Here is a 16,186-nt window from a genome sequence, read left to right as displayed (position 1 = left end):
CCACATGGACTACTTTGTAGCCTTCTAGAACTTTAATTCTGTATGACCGTAAGCTTGTCATTTGTGCATGCAGAATTAAATTAATCCCTTTTTCCGGTGCCTTTTTCTCGTCATTTGCCACGGCCCCAAATTTGTAAGATATTTTCTGCACAGCATTTCAGTATTGCTCAAAAGGTTGGTACTTTTCAGGACACAATACCCTGAGTGGTGGTTCTCTGCTGGACAGGGCCCAGTATAAAGTCTATTACTGATTTGAAGTCCGGATATAAGAAATTCTAGATACTCAGTCTTGTTGGCTAGCAAAATGGGGTCCACGCTTGCCACTTCAGAGCATCAATGGTAAGGAAACCGAACATCCAAATATGCACCTTATCGTGATATTGTATGTACTATTTCGAAGTAGGTTTCGCCGAGAGAGGACCCACAGGACTCTCATGGGTGGAGAAAAGTCAAAATGCGAAAACGAACTTCCCGAACGGAATTTAGAGCCCTTTTTTGTCTCCACATCCCATATTCGTCAAATGGAGTGCCTATTCGGTATCATTTAGCCACCTCAGGGCAGTTCGTGTTCGCGTTTAGTCTTACTGTGTTTTTTATGAAAGAAATTTATAACATTCAGATGAACCCCATAACAAGGTCTAAAATTCAACACCAACAATAGGATTCTACTCCCATTTTTGTTGGATGGGGTCGTTGATGGGATTCTTTCGAACATGACGGCCCCTCATAATAGCCCATATTCATCTGTCAATCAGAAGTTTCAGTATGCTGAACTTAATAACCACACTATTGCGCTCAGCCATGGCGCGGCTGCTATTGCCGATGCCGCTTGGTCTGGTCCCCGGATAAGGAATGGTGAATTGCTCTGACCTGGAGTAAATCTCGGCTCGGTTACCAGCGGCTTTGGCTCAGTGCCCGGAACGAATAGCACTGGATCGGATGAGTGGTCTAATCTTTTCATTGCAAAGAATGCCAATTTCGATACCGCGGGACTAAGTCATGATGAGTATCTGAGCCTCTTCAACCTCGCTGTGCACAACCTCGCTGTGCAGGAGTACATTGACTTCACGAATGCGGCGGACCCCAGTTCGATGGATTTCCGCAAGGTAGGAGGAAAGCTCATTGTATATCATGAAATGATAGGTCTACGTTATCGTCACGTCTTCGTTTTATGATCGCCGAACTGAGTTATTCTTCTGGTATGATTTAGACCGATCCACATTCCGACTCGAGGCACGGAAATATACTATGACAATGTGAAGGCGATGTTCCCTGACGTTCAACAGTTCGATCGCTTCTTCGAGTCTCCCGGTCTGGAGCACCGTTCAGGAGAAAAGGGAGGACAGCCCACAACTGTCTTTCATGCCTTGAGAAGCTGGGTTGGAAATGGCACTGCACCTGACACCCTACCTGTGGAGTTCTCTGGGGGTAACGGCACCCCATACATCAGGAATCTGTGCCCTTATCCAGCTCAAGCGAAGTATATTGGGGGTGATGTCTCATCTGCCAATAGCTATCGATGCGAGTAACCGTATTGTGTAACGACTTCTCAGCTACGTACTTGTACTCTTGCTAGTTTTATAAGCATTATAGCTGCTTCAACAATCTATCTGAATGTAACACGCTACATACACTTCTGGATATATCTCAAACCGAATAACTGCTGATAAACCTAGCGATCTCCCATGCTCTCAATTTCCTTCTGCTTCGCTTCTTCTTCTTCAAACTCCCTTCGCATGATTCTCTGTTCCTCCTCCCACTCTCTAGTCTTCTCAATATTTCTCAACTGCTCCAGAAAGTTTGTCCAGAATCTGGGCTTCACCTTCCTCTCCAACCACTCCATGTCTTCTGGATGGTCGCGCATATGGTCCAACTCTCGGACGGGAATCCTCCGCGCACTCCTTAACATTCGCCGCACTATATCCCGAACGGGCGGTTTTTCTGAAGGCTCATATGGTGCTGGTGTAAATGGCACACTTTTAAGCTCAACTTGTACGTCCTCGAATTGAAGGATTTGGGGCTTGTCGATGCTATATTCAATCATCGACAAAGGCCACTGCATTGCAGTTCAGTACTGAGTGTGGTGTATACAATTTAATTCCGTCCCATTCATAGCACACAATCGGTACTTTGGAGTCATCACCACTTGGGGCAGTTCCATAGTCTATCAGAAAAAAACACATTCGGTGGCTGTATCCAAAATCATCACCGTAGGTGTACCATCGGTGCACGTGACCGTCGAAGTCGCATTTCCAAGTATGTTGGCAGATGGTGTCAAGCATGGTGAAGAGCTTGTTATCGTATATGTTCTTTTCACCAGCTTGGTTGGTAGAGGGTACCAGGTGAGTTAGAGTTTGGACGAGAACACGGATCGGGGAGGGGGACAGAGTGGGAGGAGAGGTAGGGTTGCGATTCGGCAAGGGGTCGAGTGACGTCTTTTGTGTGATTCTTTATAAAATTGATGAATATCAAAAGAATGAGAAGGCAGAATCAAGTGGGAGGGACCAAAAAAAGAAGGACGGAGATAGGAATTCGTGGGATGGGATGGTGGATGGATGGACAGAACCCAGCGCTTAGTGGAGGGGGCACACTAACACTTTAGTTCCTGACTAGACGCCCGTGCAGCGCCACGCGGAAATCTGTGTCCGGGTTGATGATGTGCAGCTTCACGTCTCGTTTTGATCCACCTTATTTCTCCTCAGATAGTGCCTTTGGAGTCACAGGACGGGCAATCTTAAGCGTAGCATCAGAGTTTACGACAATGAGTGTTTTGGTTGGTAGTTTTGGAGACCTGTTTACTCACACTGCCACTGTTGCTGGCCCACCATTATGCATTGAAGCTCAGCTCTGGGCACTATTATACGGACTAAAATATTGCCAAGAAACCTATCTCTCGAAGAAAGCCAGTTAGAAGTGCTTCCTCTTCACAATCAAATCAGTATTGGTTTTAATAAGCTGCAACACATGAAAAGCTTACACTATAGATACCGGAATCGGCAAATCGTGTATTATTGTCTGGCATTTCCCGGTTGGGATTATGATCACCGTATTGTGCAGGCCAGTACAGTACCGTATCACAGAGCTTGCTGAAGGATAGTTGGGTTAACTGGCACATCAATATCAATTATGCATTCCTCATTCACTGAGGGGGGCCCACCACAACAAAGCAGACTTTCCAGATGTTACCTTCCCTCCTAATTCGAGACATGTCCATGACACGTCCATCACGCTCTACAATCCAGACTATCATCAAATTCTCCTGGCCGATACAGAATGTCATCGACCGGCAGTTGTGCGAATTGCGGGAATGAGGCGAAGTGGAGGTGCTCGGGGTGCATAGGCGCACCAGAATACACTCCTGGCGATGCCTTGCCGGTCTTTTACTGCGGGGTGTCCTGTCAGGAGGCGCACCAACCCGTCCACAAAGATCACTGCAAGACCATGCGTCGTCGAAAGAAACTTCTGCGGACGGCAGTCATCGCCAAGGCTGCATTTCTGGGGTACAGAGAACTTCATTTCGACGTTGACGTTACCAACATTGAGCGGCGCGACAACAATCTGTATCTTTCCACCAACTCGATGACCTTGGATAGAAATTCCTTGGCTCTGGGTCGTCCTTTCCCAGATAATTTGACCACGGACCCCAAGCATCAAGAGGCAGTCCTCACCTGGCTTCAAGGAATTACTGCCTGTCCCTTGTCGTGCCGCTTGGTGACGAAGCTCTTGGCAGGTACGATTGTTCCCACTTCTCCAACACTCTTTGTGCATGTTGGGTGACCTGAGGCTGACACCAACTAGGCGTACCGTGCGATATTTCCATGATGGGGGTCAACGTTGGAAAGAGAAGCCTGAATATTCAAGTCGTTCCCCGCTCTGACTCCGTTGACATTACTGGCCCGGATACTGCTGGTATGCCACACCACATTTTGAAGGTCAGAGTCCGGCAGCCGGGCACTGATGAGACCTGGATTATGGACCTTACTGGCGCTCAGTATGGTATTCAGGCTGCCCTCACCCCATATTCGAAGTATATGGCAGACCAGGAGTGTTCGATTGTGGGCAATCCAGAGCCATACAATATGACTGAGACCTGGGATTTGGATGTCGCGTCAGCCAAGTTAGAGGAGGTATTTAGAGAAGTTCTGAGCTCTGTGCGTCAGCCACGTCTGCGTTTTGCTGCTTTCGTCGATACGGTTGACGAAGAGATCTTAAAGGGGTCACCTGAAGGGTTCATTCATAAATTGGCACAATTCCGAGTAGCACTGAAGCAGTACATGTTGGACGAATCCCAGAATCCCTGAAGCTTTTCTTCTGATGTTCGTATCATATGGCATGAAGCTGAAGAGGGAAACCACTTGGGATGTACCCACACAAATTATGTTGAAAAAAAGTTCATTAATCTGTTGAAACTAATGGAGAAGATGGAGTCACTCATGGCTGATCATAAAATATTGGGTCTCACGTTTCTTACTCCATAGTTCCACTGCATGCAGCGGCCTATTGGTAGGTACGTAAATGAGAATTACTGGGACAGTGGTTGCATATATTCCCATCGAATTGATTCCATTCCCGACAGACGATGTGCTTGAGAAGATGTGCTTGCAAGTTGATGCCTAGTTGCGAAACAAGAAAAAGTCGATCATGCCATACAGAACCCCAGATAGCATAATTCAACTGAATCCTCCATCTGAAACAACCATATCCCACATACACGTCAATTTCCCATCTTTCAAAGTTGCAAAAGGCCGCTGAGAACCACAGCCAAAACAAGATAGGATTTTAAGCTGGGCATTGAGCTCGACGTAGATCCAGACGCCTTCCCCGAACCACAAACAACGAACTCAAGATGGTGACCCATAGTAAGACAGTCCATCAGAGTTGACTGAGTTTCCTTGGTCGCATTGCAGTAAGCGGCACAGTTATTCTCGCCGAAGTAGCTGTACTGATTGCTTTTGCAGCACATCACTAAATAACCGTAAGGATTTTGTGTCCGATTGAATCCTTGTTGCCAGATGGTGGTGGCGCAGTAATACGGATAAGGCAGGGTAGGTATTCCATTGTCACCGGCGCATCGCTCCTGCGCCAGGGTACCGTTTGTGATGTTCATGGTTGCGGGGTACCTCCGGCCGCTGTTCTGCTGGCTTGTATCAGAAGAAAGACCTTGAACATACTCGAGGGACAAATACTTACTATAGGGGTGTAAATCCGTCTGTATGGGTAGGGAAAGCAGAGGCATGTACCAAAAAGTAGAATGGAGCGGGTAACAAGGATCGAGTGTCGAGCAACGTTGGGGAAGGGGTGACGTTTATAGCTTTTCCTGGAGATATTCTTAGGCTCAAATTCACGCGACAAATCTTCACTGACTGACTTCTAAACACAATATTGACTCTCTGATTCACATCAAGCCTATTCTGAAAACTTGTTTCATGATTCACCTCTCTTTTTAATGCTCATGTTACTTTCAAGACAAGTCAGCGTGATGTACTGTAGCCTTGAACAATTTTAGAAGGCTGACGGTAACAGGGTCGAATCCTTCAGGCTGTATTACTTATCTCAAAAATCATTAGGCCAATATATCCGCCCTACGGGGTCACATTTCTGGGCTGTGCTACGACCTTACGGAAGTAACCGACATCACTCGTGAAATTCAAATGGTCCATGTGGTAAGTGGGTCGAAGGATGGCGGCCTTTAGGCTTTGCCCAACTTTGAGACCCTGCAGTGCGGGGAAGCTGGCTGGGGCAGAAGCCTAGCATCTTGGCAAACTACCCCTTTCCAATCTCATGTGCACTAATGCATATGGAAAGGGTGGGAAATCTGCCTCCATCTCCAAGTCCACCTGAGATATAGTCACCTATGAGACCTTTTGGGTATGCATCCAGTCACTAAACAAAATCTGTTTCTGTAATGGCTACTGAGAATGTGCGCATCTATAAGCTGTGTTCATATTTCATATGGCTTGTCTGAAGAGATAGATGACGTTCTGAGACAGAAAGTTTCAATAGACGAGATAGTCATACGACCGTGGTCTAAGTGACAAGGCTCTCTGGTAGGCCGCACGGTCATTTGAGTCATAAATTTCTTCTTGGTATTTTCACTAATGCATGGAAAACAGGCCAATGCAACCACAACGCAACGACTACATGAACGACGATGTAACGCCATATTCAATACCAGCCCTGTTGTCAACGTTGACCGACGCTCCTATTTCGTAACACTAAAAGGCTTTAACAAAGTAGTCTGTGGGAGTACATAATATAAGACTTGCTACAATGGCAGGCCTAACTCAAGACTCTCAACAATTAAGGCTTTCCACCCCCGTGCGAGACCAGGATGAAAATACTTAAAATTTCTTTGACTCTTTTCCTGGCAATTACGGCGGCGCCATCACCTTACACTCAGGAATATAAATACGCTCAGGTCACAGTGCAGCAACAAAAGATCACCTCTGAGAAGCAAATTTTGGTGAAGGATAGCTCTACTGGAGACATACTTGGTTCCGCCTGCTCAAATGCCCTGAACACCGGGGCGTTTTCCGACTTCGGTATCGTCGCAGATGTTGGACCTAACGGCGACGGCAATATTACTGCCGGGCCTTCCACATATGTTGTTCACGAGGATCCCCAGTACTCCGGTGGTATCACTTGTTACAGAATGTACAATGATTATGAGTCGTTTGTGGTATGCGACGGCGTTCCTTTGCCCACCACTGTTCCATTGGACCTTATAAAAGGGAATGACATATCCCCTTGTTTCAGTGACACAGTCGACATGACTTTACAGCGAGCAGCGGAGACCATCCACGTTGCGGATACTTTTCCAGTGCCTCATGCTAAAGCAAACTCCACAAGTGCTGTGTATACGAGCAATTTGGAGCAGCGGCAAACCGGCACGTGCAGTCAGTGGTCACCTGCTACAAGAAAAGTTGGAGACGGCGATCCCCATCAGAACTATTGGCGGAAACAGTTGAGCGTGAGTCAATAACGCACTTTCTTTTGATTTGTTTGTCAAAAAGAGACTGATGCGCGACGGATAGGAGAACCTGGATTGCGGGAGCGCAGACCATTGCACTGTTGGCGCATCCCAGTCAAAGTCGTATACAATCGGATGGACGGCGACTGCAGATGCATCACAATGGATCTCAGGCGGCTTTGCAGTGCAGGCGAGCTGGACAACTGGACTTGACTATCAATGCACTGCTAGCTCCCATCAGACAGTCTGTATCTGGTACAACACCGCTCATACTGCGTACACTGTTCAAAACGGACTTTACAACGTTTGCACGGGATTCAACCCTAACAATGGTGCCGGCTTCGTCATGTTCTCGCCAAACCAGAACAACAAGGGTGGTGGATATTATTGTGTAATTGGCACATGTCGCAGCCAGGGGCAAAATTACTGGGACAAAAGTGGTCCTGCAGGTGGACCTTGACTCATCTCAACTTTTATCAATGATGTAATTATGGTAGACATGAGGCTTGTTTTTGTGGAGTGTGTGGATATTAGTAGAGAATCAACTGCATTAGATAATGGTAATGCTGAATCTCTCAGTATGAGCCGTCGACTATGGCAATACTTTGTAGACAGATCAGCCCTAGATATGCCATGTGGGATAAAATGATAGAACAGCACTTTTGGGGCTTTCCGCAAGGTGTGTTTCTGGAATCTGCTCCTGGATATTACTACGCCCGACCATCTTGGTGAAGGTTGGGTAAATTCAGCTCTTTCATCTCGTATTTAGTAGTAGTGATGATAATTGATGTTTGGGAAAATATCTCACCGAACCCTGTATTGCTCAGTATTTGGTGAATTCATCGGGCAAGTATTCTCAGGCGCAAGATGTTGGAGTTTCCCTTCCGGTACAGATCAAACAGCTAGGTCTATGAAATCCCCTCTCGTTACATATTATAAAGCTTGATTCTATCAACCGTACCTGCGGACATACTGTAATATAATAAAGTACAAAATTAAGAGTCCATGACTAAGATTAAGCGACACCTCTCCTCCGTTACTCCAACCCATGTAACTCCATAAACTTCGAACAAGTGGTGTAACCAGTGCAATATACGGTAGGCTAGAAAGTCAGCTTCGGAAATATTAGAACATAGATATGAAAGACCGTACTTACGTCCACGGACTTTGCACGATACTGCGAAGGGTAGTAACGGTCCTGGAAGGTGTTGCCGAAGAGGAGGAGGGAGGAATTGACGTAGTGGCTTTTTGACCGACACCTATTTTGGTTTATCCGGTAGTAGAATATATGAGCGGCGCTCAAGGAAAGGAAGGATATGCTGTGTGGAACAGTTGCATCTCAGGTACTAATGGTAGAGAACCAAAAGTCTGCTGGCTACGCGAGGTAATTAATTAGTTAACTAGAGGTTCTTAGTAAGCTCTTGGCAGGTAAATATACGATTACAAAATGGATCTGGTCTCCAAAAGTTTATATCAACCAGAACTTGACTTCCGAGATAACAGTTAAATGAACATGTTCTTGGGCATTACGTAGAATCCAAATTTTCTGTGTTACATGGGCAGAAATGCACTCAAGAGGGGCATGAAGTGTGGTGTTGAATCAGTCTCAGCCTCTTGAGATAATGTTGAATCAGTCGCTCTAAACAGGCACTTGCCTTAATTTAATCTGCGTAGCATCTCTTTCGAAGGCTGATCTTTCTACTTCGCTATATCAGAAAGAAGGTCTTACACAGAGAAAAGATTGCAGATATGATCTTCCCCTGATCCATCCCCGGCCATCGTAACAGCCAATGATTTTCCCACGGCTCAACCCCAGTGAGGACCCGTCCGTCCCGACCAGTTAACATTAGTATAGCTGCGCCACTGCGCCTGTTTTACCTAGCGTGGGGTCACTTTCTAGGCCCTTCTGAATTGTCATCTACGTATATATGCCGGATCACCCAACTAAAAAAATAAAAAAAGCAAAAAAAAAAAAAAAAAAAAAAGTTAAAGCCGGGTCATCCAAGTTTCCCGTCCTTTCCCTTAAATAAGTCCTGTCCTTGTATCCCACCACTCCACAATGACCACAATCAACGGCCACTGCGATCCGGCCTTCACTCGGGTGCGTGATCTCCTACAGCAATTGATTAACAATGAAGAAGAGCTAGGAGCCTCCATCTGTGTCAACATTGACGGCCAGAACGTAGTTGATCTCTGGGCCGGCCACGCAGACCCAGCCCGAACCAAGCCATGGGAAAAGGACACAATAACCGTGGTATGGTCCGTTTCAAAAGTCATTACCGCCATCGCAACCAACATTCTCATCGACCGTGGCCTCTTAGACCCAAATGAGAAGGTCTCTAAATATTGGCCGGAGTTCGCTGCGAACGGCAAGGAGAATATCCTGGTATCACAGCTTCTCAGCCACACCTCGGGAGTATCCTCCTGGGAGCTTCCCAATACCTTAGATGATATATATGATGCAAAGAGAGGTGCCGATAAACTAGCCCGACAGGCCCCCTGGTGGACGCCTGGCGAACGTTCCGGCTACCACGTAGTCAACCAGGGCCACTTGCTCGGCGAACTTGTCCATCGCATCACCGGAAAACCACTGGACGAGTTCATCCGCGATGAGCTTGCCAGTCCGTTAGATGCGGACTTTCAGCTCGGGGTCCCAGAAAAGGACTGGCCGCGGACAGCAGATGTTTCCCCGCCGCCGCGACCGAGTCTCGATGGTGTTGACCGGCAGAGTGTTATGTTCAAGAGCTTCGCTAGTCTGCCTATGCCGGCTGAAGAAAGTATGGGTCCTAAGTTTAGGAAGGCGTTGATTGGTGCGACGAATGGATTCTCTAATGCGCGTGGGATTGCGCGCATTGCGTCGGTCGTCTCGCTTGGAGGCACGGTGGACGGAAAACAGTATCTTTCTCCTAAAACTATTGACGGCATGCTGGAGGAGCGGATCAGTGGGCCGGATTTGGTCTTGATGTATCATTTGCGTTGGGGACTTGGTGTTGGGCTGCCCGTCCCGGAGACGATTCCTTGGTTGCCCGACGGTCGCATTGCTTTTTGGACGGGCTGGGGTGGTGCGGTGGTTGTTATGGATCTTGAGAGACGGATGACAATTGCCTATGTCATGAATAAGATGGGATCGGGCACATTGGGTTCAGATAGGACGGCGGCTTATGTGCGGGCTGTCTATGATTGTCTGGCGTAGGCGTGTTGGGTCTCACCAATATATATTATGAAGATAGTTATGCTGTTCATGGTTCAGGTTCGAAAAATCTAGAAAGTAAACAGTGGCTGGTACTATACTACTATCTCGACCTCTTTTGCAAAGTAGCGAATCGAAGGTAGTAGCAGTAGAAATATAAGTCGTAATAATAATCATCAGAAAAGAAAAAAAGAGAAAAAAGGTATGCAACTACTCTGACTGTGAGTAGTGGTACTGTTAGACGGTGCGGAAAAGGAAAAAGTAAAAAAGAATGACCAGACTGGGGCTCGATCCCAGGACCTTATCGGTGTTAACGATACGTGATAACCAACTACACCATCCAGCCAATTCGTTGAAAGAAACAATGCTTTATTGTTATATGAGCTTGTGCTACGATGAACCGAAATGAAACTCGACTTCAGAGGCAGCAGTGTATGTCTACCACCCTAAGAAAGCTCTGGCAAAGACCCCCACCGCTGTAACAACTTGTGCTGATGTGTATTGGCTACGATCTTCCGGCGGCTTTCCTGAGTCGTTTCAGATAGTATTAAGATAAGTTCTATCAATGATGCTAGCTAATGTAAAACAGAAACTCTTTATAGGGAATCTGGCACTAAATAAAGGAATGATTCCACACGGAGTTTAGTGCACGGGCTAAAGTTTAGCGACCTTGTAGGCTAAGGCATGGAAGTGTGTCGATGTCAGCTTTCAGCGCGTCCAATCCAACTAAGAAGCTGAAGCGTCTCCTGAAAATGCTCATGGGGCTGGACCCCATCACCCCCCCTCTAAGCAACTCCTACCCCTACCCAAACAACCTCTCCCTCCTCATCCCCAACGAACTCACCACCCCCACCGCCCCCGCGACCAACGGAATAACAAACGCCCTCGCCATGGCATCCGTGATTGCCTTGATAGCCTGTCCCCTCAGCTCCCCACTCAAGCTCTTCAACAACGTACTCTGCACCCCGGCCACCGCGTTCCGAATCTCCGCCTCACTATACCCCCTCCCATCCAGCACCGCATTCAGATTCTGTACCGCAGTGGACTGAAACACCTGACTTGCCACCACAAGGCAAATAACCGTCGCCCCGATTTGCGCCACGTTCTGTAAATTGATCGCGCTGAAGATATCCTCGGCAGGTACCTTGAGACTAGCTACCGCGTACCCCAGCTGCATGGTCATACCCGTGCCGACGGCCATGAGAATTGTGAAGCCGTAGATCTGTCCCGCAGGGGTAGAAGGAGAGAGATATCCGACAAAGAGGGCACTAGCGAGGGTAAGGAGGATGCCCGAGATGAGGCACAGCGGCATGTAGTATCTGGCCTTTGGGAGGAGCCAGCCGATGGCGAGGTTGATGGTGATGGTTACGAGGAGGTACGGGAGGAGACGAACGGCGGCCATCAGGGAGGAGTCGTTGCGGGTGAATTGGAAGTAGATCGGGATGTAAAAAGTTGTGAAGAACATGGCGGTGTTGGCGCAGGTCGTTGTGATGTAGAGGAGGATTTGGGTGCGGGAGCGGAGGAGGTGACCGGGGAAGGAGCGGGTTTGGGGTGTTGTAAAGATGCAGAAGTATTGCTGCAGTACATAGAGGATGAGGAGGACTCCGAAGAGAACTATTAGGGCAATGGTTGCTCCGGCATCCCACGCCCAGATGCCCCCGGCGGAGATGAATCCTAGTGCGAAGGTCACCCACATTGCGGCGCTGAGAACGAAGCCCAGGTAGTCGAGACGTGTTAAGCGGTTGCGAAGGGATTGGCCGGCGCTGGGGTGAATGGCTGGGAGGTAGAAGAGGTATACCGGGGCCGTGATGGCGCCGATTACTAGGTTCAGGTAGAAGCCCCAGCGCCAGGTAGCGGAGGAGTCGGAAAATCCGCCTCCCACGACAGGACCCAGGATAGCGCCGACGCCCCAGACAAAACCCGTCCCCGTGAGGTATGTACCACGTTCTTTGCGAGTGGTCATGGCAGAGAAATGGTTGAGTCCACCGAGGTAGATGCCTGTACCCCCAGCACCTGCAATCACACGACCGACGATGAGGGCGTTCATAGTCGGAGCGCCGCCACAGAGAGCGGAACCACCCTGGAACAGCACGATACCGGCAATGTATAGCCATTTCATGTTCATGACGGTGTAGAGAAATCCGTAGGGGAGAATTACGGCAACTGAGCCGAGCGGAAAGCCGGCTCCAATCCAGGCGAGTTGCGACACATCACCGAATCTTTCAATCACGGCGCCTTGTACATCCGCAGCGATGGTTGTGTCCAGACCATACATCAAAGCAGAGAGGTACAGGGCAGCACAGATCAGGAACCAGCGAAATCCGGTGATTTCGCGGACATCGTCTTCGGTGGCATTGGCGTCGCCGTGTGGACCTTTCTCGTCGGATTCTTCGCGATGACCGAGAGAACTATCCATGGCGGACCCTGTTTCCCGAATTCGACAAAGTGAGTGCGCTGCGGCTTTGATAATAGCGGATATGAGAGGGTTATAGTATATGGTTGAGAGGACTGAGCGACTGGGGGAAATGGCGCATTTGTATAGCGTCGAGCCTGGGTAGATCACACCTTTGCATCTCCTTATGTCCGTTAGGACCGGCGGACCACGTCGTGAACCTACCCCGACAGCGATATTGCAGGACAGATTATTTCTACAAATTGAGCTTTACTGTTGCTACGATGGCGGGATTAGGAGTTAGCAAAGACTATCCCCGTGGGAGGCCGGGGGATGATCATATAACATCCATGTCGCTCACCCGAAATTCGTCGGCCGAAGATAGAACGCCCCACGCACTCACCCGACAACGAGCATAGTGCTTCCGAGACCACCCCAACCCATGACCAAAGTAACCCATGGCTCAAATAAGCATATAAACGTCGTGGTCTGCCCAATGGTAACATGCAGATCACTGACGCGCCTGAAGGAGTCGCGTTCAGGTACAGCTCTCGGACGGCGTTCTTTAGGATTACCGGGGGAGCAGCATACTTGCAAGCTTGGCTAAGTCTTTTATGGGGTACCAAATTAGATTTCAGGGGGCAAGAGCAGAAGAGAAGATGTAGTGAACAAGCATACATCAAGAGGGCGAGACAGTACCCGCTGGGTTAATGATGAGCAATATTTCAATGAGTAAGGGTCTAGAGACACAATTACTAAGATACTCTCTTCATAATGGTCGAAAATGACAGTATTTATTGAAGATCACCTAGGCGAATTGTATGGTTCGGGCACAGGGATCATTGACGGAGCCGAAAAATCCTACGAAAGTCACGAACATCAGCTTTGGAAGATTGTTTGATCGCAGATCCACATATGTAACGGCAGTGCTTACGATCCAGTCACTGCATGATTGACAATAATTCCAATCTAGTTGTGAAAATTGCTATTCCAACATGTGGGGTCAAGAGAAGGAAATTGCAGAATTGAGTATGAGTCACCATAACCTATGGTGGACACCATATCTGGCATCGACGTCAGATTCCACTCCCCTGGAGACATCCAGAGCCCAGAGCCCCTGTCTACGTTGGGGAAGTTCGAAGATATACGCGGGGATAAAGAGCTCTGGTTTGACTCAGTGGTGGTGTCTGGCTCTTGGAGTTGCTCAAGTCTGACAGCCTTCGAAAACAGCTCCGTCACAACCTGTGCTCCAGAGGCAGCCATCTCACTGACCCCAGCCAGCATCTGAAGTCGTCCCAAAGCCTTCTCAACTGCCCGCATCGTTCTCGCCCGAGTCAGGGTGGCCACTCTCAAACCGAGAATATTGACATGTCTTTCGCCTTGATCAAAGGGGAAGTCTTTATGTGCACAAAGTACAAGAAGAACAACTGCAGCTTCGAACGTGTTGAATATGATGGCGCTAAAACGCGTGTGGGAGCTTCCGAACATGGTATGCAGAGTGGTGACAGCATGTAGCTCCTCGAGAGCAGCTAGAGCCAGCCTGTGCTTTTGGGACCGGAGAAGAACTTGTTTATAAGGGGGTAAACTGGTGACTTGGCTGGGTTGCAGCAACAGGAGGGGGCGAAAGTTCCAACAAACGGAATCGAAGATAGCGATGTAGAGCAGCTGTCTCTGCATGGGCAACTTAGAAAGTTGGACATCCCACCTCCGATCCGGATTGAGTGCAAATTCCGGGGGTAAGGTTGGGATATAGTCCGCACAGAATCGTTCATACCGCTCTTCGCCTTGAATAGGGTCATATGGTAGGTTCCGTTTGGAACCCAAGCTTCTCCAAAACATTCCCAACCGGACCTGCATGAGACGCTCGGTGAAGATTTCAGGTGTGTCCGCAGGCGTAGACAAGTCGATGATGTCCGGGGCAAGGCGTAATCGGGGTAATGTCTCTAAAACTAGGTTGTCGGGGAAAATTGGGACCCGGTCAAGCTGTCGGGCCAGATGGCTTGTCGATCCGCCCACGTCAGCGAAGGATTGTAGAGCCAAGAAGATAGCATACACACCTGTCCAGAACATACAGCCCGCATAACGTTCTCCGGCGCATCTCCTTCTCTAATACTTGAGAACTATCCTCCCCTGGCACAGGTGCGACCGTGTGAATACCTGCCTTCTGCGCTGCACTACAAGCAGAGGCAATGCCTTCCCAAAATTTATCAGTCCTCCCTTCACAGGAGAATCTGAGAGAGGCGAATAAAACGTGCTGAACTCGGACTAGAGATCCTTTCCAGTCCAAAGCCAGGCATGCTCTGGCAAGCTCATCAGCAATGTCACTACAGGTGTTACGAACTTCCGAGAGTGGCTGCCCATGAATCCGATCAGAAGTGTGGGACGGAGAAGGCAGGAAATGTGCCGAATAGGCACCAATCCGAAGTATCAGAGCGGCAAATTCAATTTCCTCCACAGAAAGAGGCCATTTCTTGGCCCACCATTGCTGATAGTGTGTCAGAAAGCTGGGTGGGTGGATGATTTGTTTCATCCTGTTCCGCGGAGCATCAGTCGATCTGGACCTGATATGGTTACTAGCCACGGACTTACCAGTTCAAATCATCAACGAAATACTGCATCAGAAAATCCAATATCGGACGGGGAGGCATTCGATCAAAATATTCTTTAACTGTCTCCAGGACTGTAGTTGACATACCCTGGGTGTTCTCATCTTCGTCCCTGCTGTCAAGGTCCCACTGGGTCATTCGGTATTAGCCGTGCCTCTGGGGTAGATAGTCCAAGTCCTTATGTGCATCTCACCTTTTTGAGCAAAGCCATTGTATTAGAGTCACTGTGCTCGAAGTAGCCAAAGGATTTAGCCAGAGAAGAGTGTGGATTAGATGAGCCATTTTGCGCCTCTGACGGCAACATCTCGGCAAACCCTTCTGGTAACTCAATACTAGTTGGCTCCCGGGGCTCCAGACCTCCGATAGATTCCCGAGGCGAATTGTTTGAGGGTTCGGCAATAGTAGACTTGTACACACACTCCTCGGGTCGTCGACGTCGGGTGCAATGATTGCAGGGGTACTGGCGGTTGCACTAGCTCCTCGCATTAGAACTTAATTACAAGCTATTCGGTGCTGCATTAGCGATGTTTACGCACTCTCTGTTTCTTAGTGTAGCAGGGCACGCAGGTGGTGACCCGACGCTTTCGGCCGGTGGGATGCATTGCGGATCTTCCCATCTTGTCGACACCTCGAAAAACACCGGCGGGTCAGACGCCCTTGTTATGTCTAGCTGTCGGGCGAGAGTTTAAGTTGTTTTTTTCTTTCTAAAAATATTATCAGTGGAGTTATGCGGAGAAGTAGCACATGGTGGAGGTATTTCCCCGGTCTGGAGGTCCCGCAGACATTTGCAGTGACAGATTGTCATGTCAGCCTTTGTGGTCAGACGGCTACGGCGGGCAATAGTGGCCGCTGGGCAAATACAGGTTTTACGTATTTATTGTCGGCAGAATGAGATGAGAGATCAGGAAAACCATTTAACTTTGCCATTTACTCAGATATAAGTGCTGAATATGATGGTGAAGAAATCAAGTTATGTATGGATTTTGTAAATTCTTTTTGGAAAAAACAAAAAAAAAAAAAAAAAAAAA

At 48.4% G+C, this 16,186-nt stretch overlaps 8 protein-coding genes and 1 non-coding gene across 9 annotated transcripts; 4 read left to right on the top strand and 5 right to left on the bottom strand.

Moving 5' to 3' along the window:
* Nucleotides 1-713: 713 nt before the first annotated feature.
* On the top strand, nt 714-1,529 carry AKAW2_60252A (uncharacterized protein; the record flags this gene model as incomplete). The annotated part of the gene is made up of 3 exons (XM_041692358.1): nt 714-855; nt 913-1,106; nt 1,287-1,529. 3 exons carry the CDS (start codon nt 714-716, stop codon nt 1,527-1,529), a joined length of 579 nt encoding a protein of 192 aa, XP_041545750.1.
* Nucleotides 1,530-1,672: 143 nt separating this feature from the next.
* AKAW2_60251S (uncharacterized protein) lies at nt 1,673-2,062 on the bottom strand (the record flags this gene model as incomplete). Its single annotated transcript, XM_041692356.1, has 1 exon — nt 1,673-2,062. The coding sequence occupies one exon, from the start codon at nt 2,060-2,062 to the stop codon at nt 1,673-1,675; it is 390 nt and encodes a 129-aa protein (XP_041545749.1).
* A 1,379-nt stretch (nt 2,063-3,441) lies between these two features.
* On the top strand, nt 3,442-4,301 carry AKAW2_60250A (uncharacterized protein; the record flags this gene model as incomplete). The annotated part of the gene is made up of 2 exons (XM_041692355.1): nt 3,442-3,730; nt 3,799-4,301. The coding sequence occupies 2 exons, from the start codon at nt 3,442-3,444 to the stop codon at nt 4,299-4,301; spliced, it is 792 nt and encodes a 263-aa protein (XP_041545748.1).
* A 428-nt stretch (nt 4,302-4,729) lies between these two features.
* Nucleotides 4,730-5,107, bottom strand: AKAW2_60249S (uncharacterized protein; the record flags this gene model as incomplete). Its single annotated transcript, XM_041692354.1, has 1 exon — nt 4,730-5,107. The coding sequence occupies one exon, from the start codon at nt 5,105-5,107 to the stop codon at nt 4,730-4,732; it is 378 nt and encodes a 125-aa protein (XP_041545747.1).
* Nucleotides 5,108-6,331: 1,224 nt separating this feature from the next.
* AKAW2_60248A (uncharacterized protein) lies at nt 6,332-7,430 on the top strand (the record flags this gene model as incomplete). The annotated part of the gene is made up of 2 exons (XM_041692353.1): nt 6,332-6,970; nt 7,035-7,430. 2 exons carry the CDS (start codon nt 6,332-6,334, stop codon nt 7,428-7,430), a joined length of 1,035 nt encoding a protein of 344 aa, XP_041545746.1.
* A 1,599-nt stretch (nt 7,431-9,029) lies between these two features.
* Nucleotides 9,030-10,163, top strand: AKAW2_60247A (serine hydrolase domain-containing protein; the record flags this gene model as incomplete). The annotated part of the gene is made up of 1 exon (XM_041692352.1): nt 9,030-10,163. The coding sequence occupies one exon, from the start codon at nt 9,030-9,032 to the stop codon at nt 10,161-10,163; it is 1,134 nt and encodes a 377-aa protein (XP_041545745.1).
* Nucleotides 10,164-10,432: 269 nt separating this feature from the next.
* AKAW2_t60010S lies at nt 10,433-10,506 on the bottom strand. The gene has a single exon. It is a non-coding gene; the product is annotated as a tRNA-Val (tRNA).
* Nucleotides 10,507-10,962: 456 nt separating this feature from the next.
* On the bottom strand, nt 10,963-12,576 carry AKAW2_60246S (uncharacterized protein; the record flags this gene model as incomplete). Its single annotated transcript, XM_041692351.1, has 1 exon — nt 10,963-12,576. One exon carries the CDS (start codon nt 12,574-12,576, stop codon nt 10,963-10,965), a length of 1,614 nt encoding a protein of 537 aa, XP_041545744.1.
* Nucleotides 12,577-13,521: 945 nt separating this feature from the next.
* AKAW2_60245S (fungal specific transcription factor domain-containing protein) lies at nt 13,522-15,775 on the bottom strand (the record flags this gene model as incomplete). The annotated part of the gene is made up of 5 exons (XM_041692350.1): nt 13,522-14,551; nt 14,610-15,083; nt 15,142-15,287; nt 15,352-15,630; nt 15,695-15,775. 5 exons carry the CDS (start codon nt 15,773-15,775, stop codon nt 13,522-13,524), a joined length of 2,010 nt encoding a protein of 669 aa, XP_041545743.1.
* Between the last annotated feature and the right edge of the window lie 411 nt (nt 15,776-16,186).

Source organism: Aspergillus luchuensis, chromosome 6 (genome assembly GCF_016861625.1).
Source record: "Aspergillus luchuensis IFO 4308 DNA, chromosome 6, nearly complete sequence".
Lineage (NCBI taxonomy): Eukaryota > Fungi > Ascomycota > Eurotiomycetes > Eurotiales > Aspergillaceae > Aspergillus > Aspergillus luchuensis.
The sequence above is the reverse complement of the archived record's forward strand: the minus strand, read 5'-3'. Positions and strand labels throughout refer to the sequence as shown.